General features: G+C 40.5%; 1 protein-coding gene across 1 annotated transcript in view; it reads left to right on the top strand.

Moving 5' to 3' along the window:
* SWAP70 (switching B cell complex subunit SWAP70) overlaps positions 1 to 23,195 on the top strand; it is a gene marked incomplete at both ends in the record, with an annotated part of 38,910 nt that extends 15,715 nt beyond the window's left edge. The window contains 9 exons of the mRNA XM_082000742.1: positions 8,520 to 8,747; positions 12,279 to 12,425; positions 12,674 to 12,782; positions 13,967 to 14,148; positions 17,903 to 18,010; positions 19,575 to 19,741; positions 20,521 to 20,719; positions 22,239 to 22,335; positions 23,086 to 23,195. Coding sequence (XP_081856868.1) covers positions 8,520 to 8,747; positions 12,279 to 12,425; positions 12,674 to 12,782; positions 13,967 to 14,148; positions 17,903 to 18,010; positions 19,575 to 19,741; positions 20,521 to 20,719; positions 22,239 to 22,335; positions 23,086 to 23,195 — 1,347 coding nt within the window. The remainder of the gene's footprint in view (positions 1 to 8,519; positions 8,748 to 12,278; positions 12,426 to 12,673; positions 12,783 to 13,966; positions 14,149 to 17,902; positions 18,011 to 19,574; positions 19,742 to 20,520; positions 20,720 to 22,238; positions 22,336 to 23,085) is intronic.
* Between the last annotated feature and the right edge of the window lie 2,138 nt (positions 23,196 to 25,333).

Below are 25,333 nucleotides of genomic sequence, written 5' to 3' on the forward strand. Positions count from 1 at the left end.
ACATGCAACTACGACATAACTGTTAGACTCCAAGCTGTTTTGCCAAACCATAAAGTACAGATAACTCCCCTATTAAAATAAACTGCTTGGTTTTGCCTTATCACTTACTTGTTAGCAGGAGGATTTCACTCTGTACAATGTTTCTGCTTTTGCCAGGCTGGTGTTGACAGGGCCCTACCTGGTGTGCTGTATTCCCACGAGAAATGGGACAGTCTTCTTGCTTGCTTTCCTGTTTTTTCTGTCAGTTCTGGGAGATGGCGATCATGCTTGTAAAAGCTAAGACAGCTTCTTTCTTAATGGTGCCAGATTTGGCTTTAAGAAGGTCAGAGCCATTAATAAATGTCAAAACTGGGACTCAAATCTACGTCTCTGGTTTGTCATTGTGTTCCCCACTGCACAGCCTAGTTTACCTGAGCGTAGATACTTCACATCTCCTTATTTGTTGGCAAAGAGGTTTTCCAGATTTCATAGCTGCTGCTGTTTGCTTTGCTTCCCATCCTTAATGTCCAAGGTTAACTTGTATTGCTCTTCTACTTGGATGATTTTAAAAATTATTCGGGTGGATCTGTGTCTGCATCTCCCTTACTATGGCAAGACTTAAATTGTGCAATACTGTTTAAAGAAAGCTTACAGAGCCCGACAAAGAAAGGCTGCTCTGTTCTTATCATATACAATGCCTGTATTCACTCTAACCTCTTGCCTTAGACCACACAGGTAATGTAATCAGCCAGTGGAGGAATGCTGTCTGCTGAATGTGCTCCTTTTGGTCCTTCTCGGGCTCTCTGTACTTCTTGAAAATTTGACATTTACTCATTTACCCTTTTACACCAAATTCCAAAAGTAAAGGTGCAAAGTCTCAATTTTGGTCAGTTTTGCTTTCTCGCTGTGTGACCTTTCATACCTGCCTTTTAAGTTCTTATGTCTGGAATTTTTTAATGTTAAATCTAAACTCCAGATTTGCAAAGCAGATTTTTGTATGAACTTGTAGTTGTTGTCTTAGCGCACTGAGTAGTCAAAATGATACTAGTACCTAGTAAAGGTATGTTTCTTTACTTTTTATGCCTCTTGAGTTCATAATAAAGCTTGATTATAAACTTAAGTCTTCATCACTTCATACTGCGTCATGTCATTTAATTACAGATGCAAAGTGAAGAACAGAGGGGAGGGTGATGGAAGCATTGCTGTTCTGAGATGTTTACATTTTAGTGAGACCAGCGTAAACCTCTCATGGGTGACTATAGCTTCCCAGCCAGGGAACAAGCTTGCTTTCCCTCCTTGTCTGCTGCTTTTATCATTGGCTGAGAATATTGCGACACACAATTTACCGCAGTCTCTGGCTTGCAGTCCTTTGTGTCGGATCTAACCATTTCACCTCCTCCCTCCCTTCCACCTCATAGGCTTTTGGGTTTCAGGGATTTTGTTTCCTCTTTATAAGTAACTAGGAAACTTGCCTCATACTTCCAAGTTGGAAGGGTGATCCCTTGAAGATTTTTGTATCCTATCTTTGGATGGGAAGATTATAATAGAACTTAGGTCTCCAGTGAATGTGTTGATACAATTTCATGTGGCTGGGAGGATGCCTTCTCTCCCTCCTCCCTGGAGGAGCTGCTCTTTGAGACCTGCTTGAAAGCCCGATTTTCTTTCCTTTTTTTTTTTTTTTTTAATGAGATAAGTGGTTTCTGCACTCATTGGAACAATTTCATATCTGGAAAACTCTGCTTGGTTGCAGTTTTACCTCCTTTGCACTGCGCTGACTAAAGATTGAGGCTGCTGTCTTGCCTTTTTGCCCGTGTTGTGTGCTGCTGTGCTAGGCCTTTCATATTAGAGAGCTAATTGTGGTGGGGCTGTTAGCCCCATCTGGAAAGCGTTAAGTCTTGATTCCCTGCCCAGGTGTTGAATGGGCAGCAAATTGGGAACAGCTGCAGCTCAACCAGAGAAGGGAAAACAGGCTACTTTGGAAAGGTTTTGGAGATGCAGGCTGAGGAAAGCTTTAGAAAGAGCAAAGTGAGGAAAGCAGTTATAAAGAGGGAATTTGAAAGCAGAAGAGAGGTGACATAAGGGAGAGAAGCTGCTCACTTAGCAGAGGCCAGGCTGAAAGCCAGAGGCAGCATCTGGCCTGTGTTCCTCACCTGCCGTGGAAGCAGAGGTGGCAGCCCTGCACTTGAGGGAAATAAGGTTAGTAAAATCCAGCATGGGGAAGGGCCTAGGTTGGGGTGTGCAGTTTTGGGGTGTGACTTCAAGCTTGAGAGAATCCCTCGATGTTATGGGGAGAAGTCAGGTTAACAGAAAGATAGGAGCTGGTGGTTATGTGGGGAACTGGACTTAGCTGGTAATGACCTTGGACTCCAGTGTAGCTTCTGCTGGTGACTGGTGGGCAGCTGAGAGCAGTTAGGAGAGTTGGAAAGGAGCAGAGATCCATCAATGTCTGTTTTGCAAAGGTGCTTGTGTCCCAGGGAAATGCAAAATGGTATCAAATCTGAAAGCTGCCTCCCCTTTCAAGTGAGAAGCCTTGCTGTGCACAAAATAAAACACTTCTGTGAACTGGGTAAATGTGGTATTTCAAAGAGATACAGATGGACTGGGGAAAAACAGTACTGTATTTTGTTTGCTCTAGGTAAAATTAGTCCTGATGGACAGCTTTCAGAATTAATACAATTCATGTCTTACAACAGAATTGCCTTCCGGTGCAGCGGGCAGAGCTTAACCAAGCAGCTATATTGCTAATGCACATGGAAAGTGGGTGCCTAGGTGGGAGCGCCTTCCCCTCCCCGCAGCCAGTCTTTTCCACTAGCTCATCTGAGACACAGACATCCAAGTGTGTGTTTCCTTCAGCTCTCGCAGGCATTACCTCTTCCATGAGAAGGGTAAAATAAAGGGAAGAAAGGTGGAGGGAACTGTAGCCACAGGAGGAGAAATATTTCTAGTCTGTCGTGAGCTTGCCTTACAACTCGCCTCTTAGTTGTTACAGGCTCATTTGTGTGCCTTGGTATTGTTTAACCAGACGTTTTCAGTTTTATAAAAAGGTTTCCAAACACTTCCCCTTATTTCTGGACATGTGACTGCAGCCTTGGGAATGCTTTATCGCCTGAAAGCTGTGGTATGTGGTTAGCTATGTTTCTGGGCCATCCTTAATGCTGAAACTTGCAGATATGTACGCTGCAAGCTGTGCGGTCTTTGCGTGTTGTAATATAGTGTTCACATAACTTGTTTTAAATAAGCCAAACATATTTGTTGTCTTTGCTTTTTAAGCCTGGCTTCTTGAGGAAAGAAGATTTGTACAGCCATTTTTCACTTGTCCTCTAGCCTTCAACTGTATTAACACGTGGCATTTCTAATCCTCCTAGTGAGGACAAAGAGAGTCCAAACCTTGTGTGGCTTTCTGTGCATTTGAAAATGAGGTGGTGTTTTTTTAGACTGAGGAGGTAAAAGTCTGAAGCTGTCCAGTGGTGATTCTTCTGTAGGCATTTCTTGCAGAAAAAGGTTTTTTGTGACCATGTTTGCTTCCTTGTTCTGCATTCTAGTATCAGAAACTAGTACAGTGAATGAAATACTGGGAATTGAACCTTTGCTGTTCACAAATAAAATCAAAACAGATACAACTAGAACGAAAGCTGCTTGTGTGGGGGTTTAATTGACCCATGACCTCTACAAGTTGATGATGATAATGATTAGAAACATGTTTAGTCATTTATGACTTACATCAGTTCTTCCCATTTCACTACTCTTTTTCTTTTTTTGATGGCTGCAAAAAATAAGACAATTTGCAGCTTATGCAGCAGATTGCCCCTAGGATTTGCATGTTTACATGTTACACTGTTTTTTGAGTTGACTTTTATTATATTACTTAATGCTAATTTAATTTAAAAAAAGATGGCTTACACTGTGTGATGAACACAGTTTACGCAAAGTCTATTCATCCGGAGTAGTTATTGTCCACGAAGTTTAATAAAACCTAGTATGGGGATTTTTTTGTTGGTGGAAGGGAAGAAACAAATATTTGATGTAAAGTAAGTCATGTTCTGATGGGATGAAAAAAAAGGAATTGATGATGACAGTAAAAGGGGATATAATTGCTTTCGTGTTTCTTGCCCAGTAACATGTGCTTCCACAGAATTTTGTACAATGTGAATAGACTTTTTACATCTGCTCCGTTAATATCACAAACCTTATTTGAATAGCATGAACTAGAATAGCTTTGTCTGCTGTGCTCTGCTGGGCATGGAGGCCTCCTTGACATTATTTTTCATTTTTCATCTTCTAAGAGACCCACTTATATAGCAGAAAAATACATGAAACATCTATGATACTTCATTTCTCCTGGAGGATAGTGCCAGGAATACCTGGAAAAGCAAAGTGAATAGGTATTGAAACATGGGAAAAGAAAGTGCCCTCTGAAAGAAGGTATCAAACAGACTGCATAGCTCATGTTAAAGAGCCTCTATTCTTTGAATTGTTTTTGCTTTCTCTTGGCAAAATTCTGAAAAGCTTCTGTTAATTTGAGATGGAAGCCATTTCTCATACTGAGAGCCAGTTGGTCCTCACTGGCGTATGTAGCATTAGCCACCCTGCTGTGTTTTTATGTCCATATCTGAAAGTGAGTAAGGTCCAGTCAGAAAATGTTGCTTCACGTTTGCTTTTCGACACTTTACTTTTTAACCACAATAGTAGCTTATGTTTGAGCCAGTAGACTTAATTTGTCAGTTATTTGCTGAGTTGACATGTCTCTTTGTGGAGGAGGGGAAATGTCATTTGCTCTCAGAGGTTCCTCATTTGAGCACATAATGAATGGTTTCTTCTTTGCTTCCATACTTACTAGATCCAACTTACTTCTTTATATTTACCTCGCACTGTTCCATATTTATACCCCACCCCAACGCTCACTATTGCTCTTAAGCAGATATGTTAGATAAAATTCTCTGGGGACTTGGGTTAGCCATCTTCTTACCTGAATGAAAGATAAAGCTTGAAAATATATATATATATTTTTTTTAATTTTGGAAATTAAATTGTAATATGCAGAGGTCCTTTTTCAGTTGAGTTAATGTATTTTAAAATTATGAGATATTTTATGTACTTGAATGGAATTTGTGGTCGTTTTAGTGACTTGCAGATGGGGGTTAGCAGACTTAAACGTTTAAATCGGTTCTAATAATCAAAATAAGGTAAAGTGTCTACAAATGCTATCAAAGGAAAGGATATGTTGACTTATTTTTAGTGCACATGATAAGGTGTACTAGTCAAGAGTTTTGCATTCCCTTTTTTCCAGACCATTAGTTTGATGTACATTTTGTTTGTATGGCTTGAGCAAAAAAGTGAAAAAAATCTATTCAGGTATGATTTTGTTGTTTTGTGTGTCCCTTTGTCTGCAAGTCCTAGTACTTTGAGATAATTAACCAAAAGAATTTGAGAGCTGCATGCCTCAAGCAGTGTAATAGGTTGTGAAATCTTGGAACAATAAATTTTAAAGCTCAAGTTCATTTAAGTTTTAATGATTTTTTTTTTTTAATTAATCTCTAGCATTTTGGCAGGTATATTATCTACTTAATTAAGCCTCAGTTATTTTAGCTTTCCCTTCAACTAAAGTACAGGATCATAGTTCAGAACCGGTGCTGCTCAGAGGGACTGAGCCAAGTGGTAGAATGTGTTTTGAACATGGGGGAAAAAAGTTACTCCTGCATTGATGCCAGAGCTCGTTTCAGCTCATCAAATCCAGGTTTTAGGAGGTTTGTTCTGAAACAAGTTCAGAGTGCTACTGTTACATGCTGTGAAGGGCTTTTTTGGGCTGTTGTTTTTTTTTTTTTTTTTCTATAAAACTTGCCTGGAGTAGGAAGTAAGCTGCTTCCTGCCTTTAACTGAATGCTGAGGATTTATGGTAGCTGGTGCTCAAAAGCCTTGGATTAATTTTTTAACTTAAGGATTTTGGACAGTGAAAATCAGCAAAGAATATTTTAAAGATTTTTAAGGGAAATAGTTACTGAATTTTACAGAAATTTAGTAAAAACTGTATGTTGGTTGCTTGGGAGGGCATGCTAAAGTTTCCTTGCTATCATGTGACTGTATGAACTTCAGTAATTCCGAGCTGTGCATGGAACTGGTGCAGAGCACAGTTTTATGACCCATTCTGGTGAAGTCGGATATGAGCAGCAGCGAACATCACACAGCAGAGCCCTGGCACTGCAGCAGCAGGAGGCCCATGTCGCACCTCGGAGGGACATGCGTTTCTTGCTCATTCAACGGAGCGGGAACTTTCCTCCATACCGTGCAGTGGCTTTCAGTAACTTCTCCATTTTGCTACCGCATTAGTCCAATGTGTAGGGGCTGTGAGACCAAGAAAGTTACTGAGCTGAAATAGTAAGAAAAGTCCACCCATCTGTAGGGTGAATTTGGTAATTTCCTGCTTTGCCAGGTGAGTGTTCTGGTCCATGCTTGTGTGTTTCTTGGTCGTGGATGTGAGGGAAAGGAAGGGATTTGCCTGTACCAGTTGCAAGAGAGAGAAGCAGCAGCCACAAAACCAGCATGTATGCTGCATCAAAACCTTGAGGCCTGGGAGTCCTTGTGGTGAAGTGTGTGGGGAAAAAACACTTCCTTATTTCTTTGTACTCCCGGATCTCTTATGTAGAGACTGCTGGATGCTCAAAAGCCCATTAGACCAGCTGAAAAGTGACTCTGAGCTGTAACTGAAAAGTTAATTCATTCTGTAGTGAAACATCCCCTGGCGCTGTCAGCTGGGGTTTTTCTTACCTGTAGGAGAAACTACATTGTGTTTTCAAGCAGTGCTGAGCAACAGAGGCAAACCAGCGCTGGTGATTAATAAAATGAGGTCCCAGAAAGCATTTGGTTTCCGCAGCTTTTCAATGAGGCGCCTTCACGCTGTATAACTGAGTAATTTTTTATAATGGGATTCAGACTCCCAAGTCACTTAGTGTTTCTGAAACCACACCTAAAATAGGTAAAATTGACACTGGAACAGACTGTCCTGAAGGACTGACATTCAGAAAAGCAGCATGTTCAAGGTCAGGTTGGACGGGGCTCTGAGCAACCTGCTGTGGTTGAAGATGCGTCCCTGCTCATTGCAGGGGGGGTTGGACTACATGAACTTTAAAGGTCCTTTCCAACCCAAACTATTCTATGATTCTTAGGAAATCCATGCTATTTCCATGTGCACGGGGAGAACCTGAAAGGATTGTGGTGCTTTCCATCCCCACCTCCACTGGGTGGTGTGCAGTTCCCACCCTGTTGCACCCCCCATCCTTGTCAAGAAGCAGGGCAGCCAGGAGGGGCCCTGGCCTGCAGCTTTGTGAGCCAACCTGCCAGGAGGTGGTTCTGTGCTGGCCTTGTGGTGGCTGGAGAGAAAGGCCAGTCCTTGGGAGAGCTGCTGCTGCCCTGTCCCAGCAGTGGGCTGGTGCAGGAGGGTGCTCCAGTGTGGGGTTACTGAGCACCCTCTCCCCAGGCTTCCTCCTTAGGGAGGGCGCAGGTGGCTGTACTGTCTGTCTGGGCTGGTTGCTGAAGGCAGTCGGGTTCCCTTCAAAGCCGGTGAGGAAACACAGTGAGCTGTTGCGCAAAACAGGAGAAAGCTACATTAGGTTGGTCTGTCTTCAAAACTGGGTTAAACGCAGTAGTTTGTATCCTGTGACTTCAGTCAGAGAAACTTAGAAGCATGGCTTTTACTTCGTTTTGTCTTTAGGAAAGCTCTCACCGATTATTTTGTTTAAAGAGCCATTAAAAGCATTTTAAATGTGCTCAAAGCTGTAGATGGACTTTGTTTAAAATAATTCTTTGTTTAAAGAGCCAACAGTGATGAGTTTAAAAACTACATAAACAAACAGACAAAAGAAGAAACACAGCCTTCTTTCCCTCTTTTTCATTCTTGTGTTTATTTTGACTAGTGTTATTGGTGTTATTACCCTGTGTATGGTAATGCTTACAGAATGATAAAAGATTAAAGGAAAAGGAGAGTTTATTTTGGAAACAGTAAAAGCGGACATGAAAAATTTGTCCTTTTACTTCTCTTGGTACATCTGCCAAGATTGTGTCCAGTGATAGAGTGCATGAGAGATGGAGAAGAAGGGATGAGTGAAGACTAACATATGTGATTGTACCTTGGTAGTTTTTCATTTCACTTCTTGCCCGAACTGCCATCTTTCCTTATTTTTTCTAATTTGTTTGCTTTTTGTCTTACAAGAATACTTTTTGAAACTTCTTACTTTCTCACACTTCAGTCATCATGGTTTGGAAGCTGTTGCAGGGAAGGTCCCTGCTCTGTAGGAATCTGAAATATTAAAAGAGGCAGTCAGGTTCATTCTTTGTTTCTTTCCTGTGAAGAGAGTAGCTGCAGGATGGGCTTGGCAGTCAAAAGTTCAACTGAGACAGGAGCCCAAAATCTTTGCTAATTAAACCGCCTACATGTGAACGTATGAATCTAGCTGTAACGTCTTTGGAGAAGCTTAGTTTACAGCTCTGAAACACTTGGTTTCCCTGCCTGCTGAAAATGATTAATTTCTGCTTCTATTTCTGTACAGATTGAATATTTACTGAAAAAGCTCACCGAAGCAATGGGAGCAGGCTGGCAGCAAGAGCAGTTTGACCATTATAAAATTGCTCTCAACACCAGTCGAGAAGGTCTTTCTGCATGGGAGCTGATTGACCTCATCGGAAGTGGGCAGTTTAGTAAAGGGATGGACCGACAGACGGTGTCCATGGCAGTCAATGAAGTCTTTAATGAGCTCATATTAGATGTACTCAAACAGGTAAGAACCACAGAGAACTAATGTTTTAAAGTAGAACAATTTATTGCATAATTAGAAAATGTTCAACTTTTACTGAAATTTCTTTACCTGGTGGATTAATGAACAGGGGGAAATTATGTGAATTACTTAGAAGGGCTCTTTAATATGAGCTTATTTTTATAAAAGAGAAATAGTGCTGCTGTTCAGATTGTTGTAATTGTTGCAGTATTATGAATGAGTTGCTTGTTGGGAGAGTTTGTTTTTAGAAAGTAAAAGAAGTGTGCTCTGCCTTAAAATACAGCCTTTTTTATACTACTATCAGCTGCTTGTTAGCTGACAGAATAGCTGCAACACACTGTCAGTTCTTAAACTGGTGACAACTCTTCAATCTTTGAAAATGCTTTTTTCTAGTTTCATTTACATTGTAGCAAATGTAAGTTGTGCTGATGATGACCTCTGTTCAAACAAGGGGGTCTGGACAAAGGTATTGCTCCAGTTGAAACGTCTGCTTCTAAGTTGCCCCACTTCAACAGGGCAAAAAGGTGTAGAACTGCCTTCTTGTTCTGCTTAGCAGGCTACATGACTGACAGCTTATTTACCTGTACTCAAACACAAGAAGTCATGCTGGCCTTTATATTCTTAGCAAACTTTTGTCAATCTTCAGTTTCTTCAGATTTCCAGTGGCTGGATTATCAGTTTAGGAATGGCTTTTAAAATGGCATTTCTTTCATGGGAAGTATAAATATCACAGGGACCTGAGGGATCACAGCAGAGCTTACAGAGAGAGCTATTTAAAATTGACTTTTACCTGACAGAGGCTTTTTGTCATCTTTGATTTCTTGGCTTCTTGGTGAGGAGAGAAACAAAGGCTTTCTTGGCAGGCTTTCCTGAGCTGTTATGAAGAAATCATCAGAAGGTCTTGGCACAGGAAATTCTTTCGGAATATCCACCGAACAATGCAAAAATCTATTTTTGTTAACTGCTGGTGGCCTGTTAGAGGTGAGGGCTGGGGACACACACACACATAGTCAGTTGAGGGCAAAATGAAGTCATTCTGCTATTTAATACCATGAAAATAAAATAACCAGCGTCAGGTCAGTCCTTCCACTTGAAACTTGTGAGGAAATCTGATTTCTCTTCAGTTTTGATACTGCATTGTGTCTCTCCCCCCACCATCCCCCCCTTTTTTTTTTTTTTACTGTCTCCTTCCTTTCCTCTCTTGGTGGCTGGGCCTCTTTCTCAAGGATGTCTGAGTGCCTTTGGTTCCTTGACACTTAAAAATAGTTTGTGTCAAGATTTGGCCCAGCGCCTTCTGGACAGTCACTGGCCTAATGGAGAATAGAGTTCCCTGTGTGACTTACAGATGTCTGGTTCGGTCACAGCTTGTACTGTGATACCTTGTTGATTCACAGAATTGTCCTGTTTATTGCAGTATATGATTACTTCAAGGTATTAATTAATGACATACCGTATCGTAGCCAAGTTTCATACTACCCTTTTTCTTGGACACTTATCCTGGATCTCCAAGGCTTATGGAGGGTAGCAGTGATGATTAAATTTGTGATACTTAGTTTTCTGAAAGATGTGTTCTTCATGTGAGAGTTGGTGTGAAAAGGTCCCCAGGAGCTGTTAGTGGGTTCTTGGAAGATGAGAAGCAGCTGATGCACAGAAATAATAAAAGATTTTGCAGAAATTTGAGGGGAAAATATCAGTCTGACTTGGCTTTGAAAGCAAATTTAGTATGTCAGGAAGGGGAAAAACACCCTTAGGCTTAGACTGTGCAAGGCATGGAAGAGTGAAGCTGCAGGGGTCCTTTACATGCTCTTGCAACCACCCAGGCCTCGGACCCAATTACGGAGGCGGCAAACAAAGATTGTTTCTCTGCACATTCCTGTTTTGGAGCAGAGGGGTGGGATAGCACAGGGGAATAGGCAAGGCCTTGGCTCTGGCCACGTTTAACTGGCTGGAAAAGCTGAGCACAGATAAGCTGTGTGTGTAGGGGGGGTGTTTATTTTTTGTTTGTTTTGTTTTTTAAACAAAAGAGCTTCTCCCACTGTCCTGAATCTTTTTCCCCTCAGACCTGTACAGAAAGACAACTTTGACTTAAATATGCCACAGCACATTTATTTATTTACTTATATCCAAAGTTGCTATAGCTAAAAGGCACTATGGAAAAATGTTCCTTGATCTCCTTTCCAACTTTTCCATCTTCTTAATCTGGAATATTTTAAGTACAGTGCTTTCTGTATTGCTTGTTCATAGCTATAGTGATGTAGGTGTTTCAGTTTCATCAGTGATTTGACTTTTTTCTGAAGTTAAGAGCCAGACGAAAGTGTGTAAGTAATTAGGAAGTATGGCTTCAGAAATGGCAGGTATAGCTCAACTACTGACAAACTTTGAAACTCTAGATTAAAAACTGTCAGGGTCACAGCGGTGCCCCTGATAAGACCACTAAAAATCAAACGCCTGAAAGAATGACCAATTATTATATCATTCTCTGTGTACCCTCTTTTCCATGAGAGGGTTTTTGAATTGCCATAGCCACACTGGATAATGTATAGCAGGGTTACTAGTATAACTGCACTTAGTATTGCTCTTTATATTTTAGAAATGTTAATATTTAATAGAGGCAAACTTGGATGATTTGCTCATGATACCAGTCCCATGTATTGCCATTACAGAAGTTTACAGTTTTTATTCTTTTATTTGTATAAAGCTCAGTGGCAAAGTATGGGCTTATCTACCTTGTTTTGAAATAGTCTTGTTAAGGCTTGCAAGTGCTTTTTTCTCATATAGAAAGTTGAGTGGATCATCTTTCAAGAAAAAAAAAATACTATGAGTAAAATCTTGGCATGATTTAAATCAAAGTACAACCTTCTTTCTTCAAGGGAAGATCCAGGCTTCGCCAGTGTTCCCATATCCAGTCCAATAAAGATGCCAGGAGTATGGTTCTGTTATCAGTTTCTCTAACATAGTCATTGAAGTATCCTGTATGGGATTGCTTCTTCAGTGGGGTGCAGCTAAATGAGTGTGGTGGTGGGGTGGAGCCACTCCCAGAAGAGAGGCGCTTCTGCTTTGTCCCTGGGAGTATCCCGTAACAGCCTGGGTTTACAGTGCGTAGATGCAGGCGCACATCCGCCACTGGGGCGTGCATCCTCACAGGACTGATTTTTAATAACGGCTGTCATTAAAATACTACAGGTGAGTCTTAGCGATGGCAAATGTCTCTGCTTGACTGAAGAAAATTAAATAGTAAAGGACATCCAAGAGAAGTCATAGTAATGACTTATGATGATGACGATAATGATAATAATAATGTTATTCAGATAATCCAGTTACTTAAAAACGGGACAGAAGAACAGCAAGTAGTTTCTCAGGGGCTAAACAATTAGCATGTGTGCTGGTATTAAGAATGGATGTGTGTAGGTGAAGTATTTAGGGCCTTGAGCTAACTTTTCTGTGTGCCCTCTTGGGCCTTTAAAGCCCCGTAACCAAAAGACCAGGTGATTCAACACAGGCCGGGCATTTCAGCAGATGCATTGCTTTTTACAGGGCTATATGTTGAAAAAAGGTCATAAAAGGAAAAATTGGACGGAACGATGGTTTGTGCTAAAACCCAATATTATTTCCTACTATGTAAGTGAAGATTTAAAGGACAAGAAGGGAGACATCATACTGGATGGCAACTGTTGTGTAGAGGTAAAAAAAAAAGCCAAAAACTTATGAATATCTCTAAAGATAAGAATTAATCTTGTGTGTGTGTGCAGGGTGGACTCCTGATATCTTGTTATTTTTTACTGTCATAAAAAGTGTTTATGAACTGTATTTATATAAGGTTCTTAGTACCGGTATTTGTAGCTCTGTAACAGATAACTGCATACATGGGGCTTGAGAATACAACTTAGATTTCAGTGTTTGCAAGTCTAATCCTTTGTTACCCATTCTAGGCCTTGCCTGACAAAGATGGAAAGAAATGCCTTTTTCTCATAAAATGTCTTGATAAAAGCTTTGAGATCAGTGCCTCTGATAAAAAGAAGAAGCAAGAGTGGATTCAAGGTGAGGTTTCAAAACTCTTAGTTATGTGAAAGTTAAGGTAAGCTGAAGTCTTACAGCTTTACTCAGATTTTAAATTCTTGGTCTTCTGATTGTTGGTGTCTCTGTTTTGGGCACATGGAAAGGATCTTTAAGGAGCCTGAGACTGAGGAAGAGCTAATGATCCACATCAGGGGAATTGGTTTCTGTCGCTTACATGACTCAATTCAGGCAGCCATAACCAAAATGAAACAGATATTCTTGTTGTTTGCTTTTTCTATAATTTTTGCATAATTCTAGGGGTGGGGAAGGGAAAGAGAATACTTTGTAAATTGTTACTTTTGGGGAGAAAGGGAAAGCTTGTTCATTTCGGCTTATCATAAAATACTGGCTTTGCCTTTACAATTTCACTTGAGGTAGTGTGGGTTGGTGAGCTGAGGATAAGGCTGAGAATTGGGGCTTCCTTTTCTATTCCCACGGTGAAGGTACTCGTTCTGTGAGGGATTCCCAAGGATGTGCTGAGTGATAGTTAGATGCATCTTCTGCAGAGTGAGGTAGAAGCCCTTGAACAACCCACTGTTGCCAATGGCATTGAAGTATGTGCAGCATTTAAATGTTTGGAGCTGTGTGCGTTCATTTGCACTTCCTTCTTTACCTAATGCATGTGTTTAATCGCACCAAAGTCTGATGTATGATGAATGATTCCTCAGTTCCAAAAGAGATCTTTTTCACAGTTGTAGTAGATGAATAAAATATCAAAAACATCTGCCACTCCTCAGCTTTGCTCTCGGAATATAACAACTTACTGCTTGATTAGGGTCACTGAATCTATGTACTAAGAAATCTTAAAGTGTTGGGTTTGGCTTTTTTTTTTTTTGCAGCTGTGCATACATGTGACTTGTATATCCACTGCCTGTTGGAAATCAATATTGGAATTGACATAATGCATTGGAATTGCAGGACTTTATCCTTGTGGCACACAGCCAATGCTGAAAGCCCACCAGCTTTCACTTTTGGTTTGTGTTGACAGCTAGCCTGATGAGAATTAGGAGAACTGACAACAGTTATTTCTGATTTAACAATACATCAAAAAACCCAAACAACACATCACCACAAGTATCCGTTCACTAAAGCTATCCAGAAAGTTTAGCATTTCCATTCACTGGTGTTCTCTTCCTCTCCCTTTGTCTTGCCACCCTCCTTTCCAGCCATACAGACCACTGTAAACCTGCTGAGAGCGGGGAGCCCTCCACCCCACAAAGAAGCACGCCAAAAACGGAAAGAATTGCGCCAGAAGCTGTTAGCTGAGCAAGAAGAGCTGGAGCGGCAGATGAAAGAACTGCAAACGGCCAATGAGAACAAGCAGAAGGAACTGGAGACTGTGCGAAAGGTGGGAGTGGGAGCCGCTAACCTTCAAGCTTTAAGCTCAGTCTCTGTGGTTGCGATTCTCAAAGGATAATGAGGCATCTATTTCCTGTTCAGGTGTTGAGACGTGTTGCGCTAACTCCTCCAGAGGAGGCGAGCTTGTGTCAGCCAGCTCCCTAGGCAGGTAGACCTGCCAGCTGAGCCTGCAGTACAGCCTTCAGCACCGGCTGCAGCGCTTTCTAAGGACTGTTCCGCAGGCCCAAGGGAACTGGCGTGGCCCAGCCCTGGGCCCTGTACTTACGAGGGTGTTGTGAGGCTAGTGCAAAAGAAAACCCCAGCTGTGTGGATGGTGTTTGGGGAATGGAGAATCTAGTATTTTCAGTTACTTGTGGTTTTTTTGGGTTTTTTTTCTGTCAGACATGTCTGTCAAACTTGGGGCTTTCCATTAAGCTTTTCTTACACAGTTTTCCAGAGTTCTGTTATATGAATTTTTTTTTTGGGGGGGAACTCTTTCTGTCACATAGATGTAGTTTCCAGAGATACAAATTAAATTTACAAAGATTCCAAAGATGCAAAGCGATTTTGTAAGTATGTATAAGCATAACTTTATTAAGTAGTTTGGGAGAGACTTATAGAGCTGAGACACATAGCAACCATTTATAAACTGTTTAAATGCATGTTCCTTATAAATGCTGGATTAACTTCCAAAAGCCTGAGAATTGGACTGGGAATTTCTGAGTGTTAGCAGAAGATTTGCTGAATACGTTATTTTCTGTGTAGACAGCTTTTCAGTCTAAATCTAACGACTCGCAGGAGGCACCAAGGTGCCTTTGCTGTGGCTGCACACTCTTGACAGTAGATTGAACATGCTAATGGATCTTTGTACTTGGGAACAACTGGTACCTCTGCAATAGATCTCCACAGAGACTTGGTTAGTATCCAGATATACTTCCCATCTTTTCTTTTTAAAGACTTGCAAGAAGAGTTACTATGGCTTTTATTGCCGTGGTACCTTTTAATGAGGAGCGTGCCTTGGAAATAGCTTAGAATGCTATTTTCCCTTAGAGAAAGCAAATGCCTCCCTCCCCGACATTTTGGCTGCTGAAGCAGTCCTGATCTTTGGTTGATGCTTAGTCTAAAGAGTCTTTTGTTCACTACATTCCTAAATTAATTTGATTTTTTGCATTCACATTTAGGACAAGTCTGAGTCATTACTTTAGTTTTTCATAAATGAAAAACACTAATTTTAGCCCTCAGAAGAAACTAATAAAAATAAAACAAATAAATACTCCAAAAGGTGTCTTTTTAGCAGTCTTGTCACAATTTGTGGCAAGGAGAAATTTGTCTTTTTTTTAACAATGTTGTACTGACAGTAGTGATGTGGGTATTATTCTGTTTGCCTTAAATGGAGTCTGTCAGGTGAAAACCATTTTTTAATTTAATGTTAGCACCTTTACTCTACCATGTGTTTAAGACTCAGAATGCAGAACATGCTTTAAAGGATAGCCTGTGTTACCTGCAAGTTACTGGTTAAGTAATATACCTGTTAACAGAAATCACAGGGCTGGATTGCAGTGTTGAGTTTACTTTATTGAGAAAACATGAGGGGGAAGACAACAGGAGAGCAACCCTGTTGGAGCAGTAGGATGTTGACAGGCTCTGGGGAGTTTTGTAGAAATTGCAACAGGTAAACTAAAGAGAATTGCAGCAAGAAGCGACTTTTGAAGTGGACTGGATTAAAATGACTTCTCAAGGAGAGTAGTTTAGTCTCTGACATGAACTGCTGCACTCTGAGTAGAATTAGTGGGGAGGTACTGTGTTGGAGGAACTTAAAGTGTTTGATTAGTTAGAAAAATGTTCTTCAAGGAAAAGGCTTTGTAAATGGTTCAGGAAACTGAATTGTTCTGGAAAGCTTAGAGTTAGATTTGCTTCTAATGGCAGCGAGCCACCACTTACACAGCACTTGCCAAAGTGCACTCTGAGAGGGGTTTGTATTTTGATAGCTCTTGCAGTAGAAAATTGCATAAGAATAAGAGCCTTTGGCTCTATATAGATTTTTTTTTCATATTTTTTAATGGAATGTCAAGATACTCACATTAAACAGACTGAAAGGTAAGTTTTTCTTACCAAGAGAACATGCACAGGATTCATGCAGCTGTTCTGTTTCAATCTGGTGTCTTGCATGGGATTCGGAGACTCTGCGCTAATTAACCCCTCCTGGAATGGTGTGTTCCTGTTGATTCCCCCTCCCTCCCCAACCCCAACATTTGGGACTTTTCCCTAAACTGCATAGTTGTTGCCAGCAACCTTACCTGCCAGGAACTGATGTCCTCTGACACGAAATAAGCATGAAGTTGCTGACAGAGTGGACAAACACTGTATTTTCTTGTTGAGCTCTCTGGCAAAAGCCTAGCACACACCCTTGCCTGTGATTCTGCACGTTCGCCCTCTCGGCTCAGTATTGGCAATGTTTGTTTCATTTCAAAGCAGGGAAGGAAATCAAAAGAAAATTTCACTTAAATAGGCATCTTGGATTTGATTACAATTACATGCTTCTTAATGTTCTGGCAGAGGAGGAATACTACTTCTAAAAGACTTGCATCATTTAAGCCTTTCAAAGGAGAGCAATTCTGTACTATCTTCTACAGCTTAAAAACAAACTAGGACCCTTCTCTTTCCCTTCTTCCCATTTATTTCAGACTACAGTGATATAACAAGTACTTAAAGGAATGAAAGTTTTAGCTTGGCAGTTTTAATCATTCAGGCATCTCGTTAGTTCATATAGGTTGTGTGAGGGAAGATGGTTTAAATGTGGTACCTTCCAAAAATACTAAAGAAGATGGGTGTCCTGCTCTTACCAGAGGTCTGTAGAAACAATTTCACCAGCCTCACGTATTACAAAAGAAGAGTGCTTGCTTTCTGTTTCCTCTGAACCATCAGATAAGTTTCTTAGGAAAATTCTGTGAGAGAATTCTTTTTTTTCAGTATTGGTAAAGTTTTGGCTGGTACTTGTACACTTCTAACTTTCCATACATTCTAAATACACATGCTGTTCAAATCCAGATGAAAGGAAAAACTGTGACGACTCTCTATATGTGAAATCAAGATGCAAAAAAAGTTAAGTTGCAAAAAGGCATGAAGGTACCAGCAGCTGTTTCCTAGGCCTTAGCTCTGACTAGGCTAATTTTTCCCCTAATTTCAAGTGATGATTATTGACTAGGATTTTATTTACCTTACATGGCAATTTAGGGGATGTTAAAGGGATGTGATTCACAATCGCATAATCACTTATTGTAGTCAAAGTCTGCAGCACTTCTGCTTTCCCATGGCAATTTAGTGCTTCTCACTTCTGTTTCTGTATGAACTCTATGCATGCTGGCATGTTTTCGCTGTTGGAACTCCTGTGCACTCCTGCCTGTGATGTGGTTTTCCGTAACAGTTTTTTATCCCATACGAGATAAAGAAGGAAATAGAGCGATTTTTATCTGTTGTGCAAAGCAGGACTCGAAGCTTGGAAGAAGTCTTGATAATTGACTTTTCATTGGTAAACTTAAAATTGTCTTGCAAATAACAAGATTAAAAAAGATATGTAGAGATTGAGAATAGTCTCGGACGTTTAAAAAAAACCAAAGTGGTGCCTCAATGCTTTTGAAGGTTTCTTCCATTTTAGCTAAAAACAAAAATTGTTAAATGAAATTCCATTCCCTTGAAATGTTTTAGTTTTGACAAATTATTTTTTCTTTCTTTTCTCTCCTCCACCCCCTGCCCTTCTCTTCCAGCAACTAGAAGCAGCAGCTGCTCGTGCTGCTGAGGAAGAGAAGAAAAGACTTCAGACTCAAGTCGAATTACAAGATCGCTTCAGTTTGGAGCTGGAGAGAGAAAAAATGGTGAGTAGCGCATGTGGTGTTTTGCTACGATTACACATAGTGACCAATGCATTCAGCAATGACTTCCCTCACAGGCTGTCACTGAAAGGATTCCGCAGGAGGCTGGAGAATGCAACCTGTGTTGCATTTATTACAGATGTAGGAATAAAATATTTTTACTAGTGAATTCAAATACTGGAACAGCTTGCCTGCAATTTGTATGGCTTTCAAAGCTTAAATATTATTGGAAAATTGGGAAAAAATTGACTGCTTAAAAGATAAACGCAGACTGAAGTTATCCATGCAGTTTTCAAAGATGGAGAGCCTGAGGCCAGTACATACTATATGAATACGCAAAGTGAACACAGGCACAAACAAAATGCATTTTAGGAATTTTCTGACTTGAATATATTCCTAAAACAATTGCTTTTTTATACTGTGTGTTCTTTTACATTTATATACACACACGCAAACAAAAAAAATTAAAGAAATCTTGTAGCTTTACAACACTGTCAGTATAATCCACACTGAGAATTTCCAAAAGAACTCATTTTCCATCTTGAAGAGCTTTGTCAGGCATAACGGGCTTTTCTGTTAGCTGGAGAAAAGAAGTAGAAATAGTTAAGTCGATGTGATGGATTGTCTCGGGACATAAATGCACACAGTGCTGCTTTATGGGCTGCCTGTGAATTCCTGAATATGACCACGTGCTGGGTCAGTGGGATTTTGGTTAGCTGAGGGAAAGCAGACTGCAGACCAGTGGAGCAGGACATGCCATTCTATCACACTTGACAAGCAAGCCTTTCTTGCTGGCTTCAGGAGCTGTGCTTACCTTCTGTGAAGTACATACTGCTAAATGCTAAGGTTTTGGCGCTTTATCCCGGCTCAGTTCAAAGCCAGCTGACTGCTGCTGTCCCCAGCGCAGTGAGGAAGGGTGGCTCTGCGGCCGCAGTGCCCTGGTTTCCCACTCTGGTCAGCAAAAGGAGGGGAATGAGCATCAGGGTGTGGGTGACTAGATATGCAGCATCCCCTCACCTTCCTCTACCCCTTACCTTTGTTTTTTGTTATAGCTGCTTTTCTCTTAGCAAAGCCAAGCTCCTTGGCTGATTTCCACCCCTTTATCAATCCTGTGCTGTTGGCGGTGCCATCATCCAGGTGGAAGTGTGTGAAATACACTGCTGCCAAGGGAGGACATGCCTGAGGAGAGGAGTGGAAACAGTGTAATTAAACCAGCCTGACCTTTGTGTCTGGGCACTCCGTCAGCTTTCCCTTCCGTTTGTTCTGTGTGTATCTGTAAATTAAGTGCAAGATCAAACAGATTGAAGTTAGGTTTGAAGCCCTGTAAAAATCCCGTGTGGCATGAAGTAGGGCAATGTAAGAAACCTGTGTTGTTATTTATTTTTTTTAAATGCTCTTAGTTACACATCTACAAATCCAGACGCAGTTTTATCAGTTTTGCTCTGCAGGCAGCAGGAAAAGGTTTGTCTCTGAAAACGCTGTCTGAAGGAAACCTGGCAATTCCTTTAAAAACTGGAAGCCTGAGTTTGAATGGTAGCTCATATGTGTCCTCAATTTGTGCTGCTAGGTAAGACAAAAAATGGAAGAGCAGGTTGCTCAGAAATCATCTGAACTGGAACAGTATTTACAGAGAGTACGTGAACTGGAAGAAATGTATAAGCAGCTACAGGAAGCTTTGGAGGATGAGAAACAGGCACGTCAAGATGAAGAGACTGTAAGGAAACTTCAAGCCAGGTATGGCTTTTACCTAGTAGGGATTTACTTCAATTCCCTTCTCCCCCCTGCAATAATAAACAACGGTGCCATAGTGTTAAAGATTGTTTGCATCTTGGACACGCTGCTGGAAAGGGGGGCTAGCCTGAAGTCCAGACACAGGATAGAATTTTTGTTTTTTTCTTAAACTATGAAGGCTAAAGCTGGTATTTATGACATGTTAATGTGTTTGATTAGCCTGTAGCAGTGGGAGTGCTCAGCAATTTCAGGAAAGCAGGCGCACTTATTTTTCACCAAGTGTTGTGCATGTCAGCACTTGAGAAATTGGGATCAGACTTTTCAATTGTGTAGCTTGTAAATGAGTAACTGTAGCATATGACTTTCTGCTGCATTTTATTGCAGGTTTAAATAATAATCGATAAAGTGTTAAGTCTCCTCTTACTCATATGGTCTTTGTTTAGTGTGGTTTGTTTCTTCATATATTCAGTTCTCCTAAGACAATTAAGATAACTTACACATGCTTGTTTCTTCTGTGCTTTTCAGTGTTGCGTATTTGCATTATTGGCTACATTTTCTGAATAGCCCTTTGTAACAGTCAGACTGCTTACACTGCTGGCATGATTTTCAGCTTTACAGTGAAGACAAGCCAACAAGCAATAACTTTTTCCCTAGTTCTCAAGTTGTTGGTTTTTTTTTAAAAAAAAGGAAAGAAAATAATTAGCTTGGCTTCCCTACATGTATGCTACATAATGGATACAGCTGACTTTAAAGTGCAGTTAACACCGCAATCTCCATTGCAGATTACTGGAAGAGGAGTCAGCAAAGAGGGCAGAACTGGAAAAATGGCACTTGCAGCAGCAACAGACCATTCAGATGACAGAAGCAGAGAAGCAAGAGCTAGAAAACCAGAGAATGATAAAGGAACAGGCTCTTCAAGTTGCTATGCAGCAACTGGAACAACTTGAACTGGAGAGGAAAGAGGCCCTTGAGCAATATGAGGTGAGCTGTTCTGTTCATCAGCCTCTCATACTTAGCCAGGTATTCAGTGGTTTAACTGAATTTGAAGTTCATCAACATTATCCTTCTTTAAGGATGAGTATGGCACAAAAATTAGAATAACAGGTAGGGTAGTTACGTGTTGGGTTTTTTTGGCCTAGACCAGTGGATATAGTTGAAGAAGAAGAGGACATGTTTCAGACACACCACCTCCTTTATTCTTTTGTCCCAATTCATGTGCAAGCCATCTAAGTCATATCCTGAAATACTCCATATACATTTGTCTTCTACTGTAGACTAACTATTCTTATGTAGTCCCATTGCTGTCATTGCCTTACGCTTTTTATGCTTTTGAATTGATTATTCTTGCAATGTTTTGATGATGTCACGGGGCACTATTGTCTTCTACAGATGAAAAATCAATGTGCTACTGGTAGGCCCTTGCTCCTCAAAAAGGTATTTAAGCACTGAACTGATGTCAAGGATAGCTAGGAATTAGCCCAGATTCTCAATGTGTAGCAGTGCCTCGCGTCACGAATGCCAGGCCTGTTCTCTGCTCCGCTGAGTGTTGTTGGTGAAGGCCAGTAGCTGTATTTGAGTCAGAATCCAGCGAGTGCAGAGTCTGAAGTGCTGCGTACTTTCTAGGGCTAGGGAGGTGTTGATCCTGTGTGTGTTTAGGTCAGGAAACAAAACATGACTGTGTTTCTGTTTAACTAGGGAGTGTGTTCACGCTGTCTGTATGCTGTTGAGGTTAGCTCTGTGAGAAGGGCAAGCTAGTGAGCTGTATCCAGGGCGTAGGTGGGGTAGTTCTGGCCACTTTACAACTTTCCATATTGGTGTTACATCTAACACCATCATTAGATTGCTTTTGGCTAATACTTGACCTTTTTTTAGATGACATTTCAAGCTTTTTGTACATGAAACATCATTTACTACTCCAAAGGAATTGCTGAATACAATAGACATAAAACCCAAACAAAAAAACAACCAACAAAACAAATCTGCAAAACAAATGGAGTGGGTCACTGCAAAAGTTGACTCATTATTTTAGAAATAATTAAACATTCTGGCCTTCTGTTTGGAATTGGCCAAAAGCTCGGTTTAGACTGAAGAACACCTCTTTCTTAACAGCAGCGGTTCTTTTCCTAGCTTATATTTTATGACTCCTGATAAGTGAGAGGTACCCACTAGCTCGTCTTAGCTTGGAACAGAAAATACATCTTTCTGTTTTGCAACTATGTTTATGTTTTCAATCTTCGTGAAAACTGGCCCTACTTAGGCAGCTGCAGAATCTTGTAGAAGCTCGTTGTTTTTGGATTCTGGTTTGACAGCTTTTTTCTATACAGCTAGCGACTGAATAAATTACTTAGGATGGTTAGAAACGCAGTTCTCCTGTCTACACTAAATGGAGTGCTGGCTGAATTAGCATGGTTCTGTCTTTAGCCTTAAAAGGATGTTTTTTCTTTTTATATAAACAGAGTAAAGTTGTTCTTGTTTTTGAGTGGGCTGTATCTTATTTCAGGAGGTTAAGAAAAAGTTGGAAATGGCAGCTAATAACACCAAGAGTTGGAAAGATAAAGTAGCTCATCATGAGGGATTAATTCGACTAATAGAGCCAGGTAAGTTATCAACAGAAAAGTTACACAGAATTTGTATTCATTCTGTCTCCTACACTTAGAACACCTAGTGATTTACTGAAGTCTGCCTTCTCCTGTAGCTTACTGGTTTCACGGCAGCCTATACATACCACATTTGTGAGATCTGCTGATGGTAACTTTCAAGTCTTTACCTCTACTGGCCCTACTCTAACAAGTTTTTTTATTACTATTATTTGTTTGTTTAAAACAAAGCAAGGATCAACCTGAACATTGCATGTTTTGGGTGTTTAATACAGTTAGCATAAATGCTAATTGCCAAAAACATGAAGTAAAGATAGCTAAAGTATTTGATTTTGGGGAAAAGTTTAATTTCTTAGCTTAATTAACAGCTTGCTAGCCCAAAGTGGCTTTGTAATGCAGTGCTGGAGAGATCGCTTTCCTTCAAGGACATCTCTAAAGGCAAGAAGAAGAGAGGTTTGCTAAGATTTGGTCTATTGGAGGGGGGGAGGGAGGAAGTTGGGAGAGAAGGATGTGAAAGCTGGCAGAAGCTGACAACATCGTGCACTAAGCAGCTTCAGTGACGGTGTCCCAGGCCTTCCTCCCTCCGTGGCTAGGCAGGTCCTCAGGCCCCCTTTGAGAGGGTCTCCAGTCACAGAAGAGAAAGCACTCACCAACTCATCCTGCGGTGACACTCGACCTGTCCCATCAATGGTGGGTGAGTGATGCCCCTGTCAGAAATGCCTGTTTCAAGTATTGCACTCTGTCTTCCAGGCTCCAAGAATCCTCACTTAATCACAAACTGGGGCCCGGCTGCCTTCACTGAAGCTGAACTCGAGCAAAGACAAAAGAGCTGGAAAGGGAAAAAAGCCACTTCTGAGTAACGCCGGTAGCTGACGTATTGTTCATGAATAGAAGCCCACCTTTGCACGTTCTGCTTTGCACAGAGCAGCTTCTCGCTTATAAAGGTCTTAGTTTGCTCAGCAGGTTGGGCCTTTCTACAAAGGAAATACTGTTTACCACATACCAGTGTCTACTCAGAGCTCAGCAATTATCACATGTGGTGTCTGACAGTACTTGCTGTTTTTAGAAATTCTGTTCTCTCACAGACAACTTTTCAACTGAAGATTTTTATTTAAAGGTAGCTTGTGACAAGAGTTGTTTCTATACTAGCCTGTAACTATTTGACAGCATTCAACTGATCAAGCAGTGTCACTTGCATTCCAAAAAGCAAGGGAAGCAATAGTTTCATTGGTTCAGTTAGTAAAATTTAAACCCAGGATAAATCAGTCCTGGAGGTTCTGCCCAGCTCTGACATAGAGCACTACCTTTCCTTCCACTGAGTCTCCTTATATTTTTGCTGTGTCAGTGTGTTGCTCTTCACACGGTGCTTAGTGCTCAGATACGTTCTTCCCTAGCGAGGGTAGACTGGCATCACTGGGTACCTGTTGGATTTTGTGTCCTGTTTTCCTCTTTTTGCAGGAATCCAAACAAAAGAACTGGAAATAGGCATGTACAAAATGCTGCCGTAAAACATTTGGAAAAAGTAGTCCTGCAAGATTGTTCTCGTACTGTCTCATATTTGAGAAGTGCTAAAAAAAACCTTGAGAGTTCTCTCCGTAGTTTAAAACATACACAGTTTTGACTTACAGATTTCTGGAGCAGATGAATGAAAGATGGTAGCACGTACAGGCCAAATACCATCTGCATCAAAGCTATGTTCGTGCAAGAAATCTGGATTATAACATACCACTGGTTTAGATGCAGCACTTGTCTTCATTGGAGGCCAGATGAAATAAAAAAAAAGCATGAGGAAAACTAAATTTGACCTTTTTATTTTAGATAAAAATGATAAATGTATAGCAATACTGTTTTGGAAAAAAATTAATTCTTGTCAGCAAAGTAACTTCAGCATTTCTAGTAACAAGGCTTCCCAAATAGCCTACTGCTCTGCCTCAGAGTTCTCTCAAAGGACAAAGCCAGTTTGTAGGGAGATGGAACAAGTCTCTGATTCTGCTTTGTAGAGCTCCCACACCAGTCAAGAAGTCAGTCTATTGATAAATAAAATAGTATTCTTGCTAAATTGTACAGATGTTTTGAGAACTAAGTCCCCCATCCCAAAGGGCTGGTGCCCATTGGTGTGACTTGTTATCTTTGACCTTTGTATGTACACACTGAACAACCATCTCTTAGCACCTGCTTTTTAGTTCAGATAGATAAACATTAAATTATTTTTAGTAAATAAGAAGTGAAGGTTTCAGATGGATAACAAGTGCGTTGTGATACTTGGATCTCAGAAGAGCAGAAGCTGTACAGAAGTGATCGTCAGATTTGGAAGTCAATAGCATTTTATTTGCCAGTTAACTAAGACTCACTCAGATACTGAATCTTCTCAGACATCTAATCTCTGGTTATATTTTTATACTAATTGAAATCTTTAATGCTTCAGTAAATGGAGTGCTGATTAGAATGGCAGGAAAATCCAGGATCTTCCTATTTGTATTTACTGTACAGGGCAGCAATAGTTCTTTAAGCTTGCTAACAAGGCATTTTTTAAAATTATGTTTACAGAAGAAATGTGAAAAAAACTGTAATAGAAATACTAATGTATACGTTATTAAACTTCGCTAAAGGAGATGGAACAGTATTTATAACTACCAAATGTCTGTCTTTTATGCAGAGAGCAGAAGGTGTATTGAGGCTAAACTTGTTTAATTTTTCCTAACAGTCTTCATTTTGGACAAACTTTTTTTAAGAACACCAAATGATGCATGTTTTCATATTTTTTACTGTTCTTTAGAATTGGCTATTTAATAAAGTAATACAAGTCGTTTACATTTCTGAATTAATTGATGACTTTTTGCATGGGTTACTTCTGTGTTACTTCAGTTCAAAAGCCAGTAACTGTTGTGTCAAAGTGGTACTGTGATGGAAGAAATACACCCTTGACAGTCCAAGCAATGGGATTCGGATTAAAGGCAATGGTCACACACATAAGACAGATTATTGTATAAACAAACAG

The sequence above is a fragment of the Phaethon aethereus genome (genome assembly GCF_964289735.1).
Source record: "Phaethon aethereus genome assembly, chromosome: 5".
NCBI lineage: Eukaryota > Metazoa > Chordata > Aves > Phaethontiformes > Phaethontidae > Phaethon > Phaethon aethereus.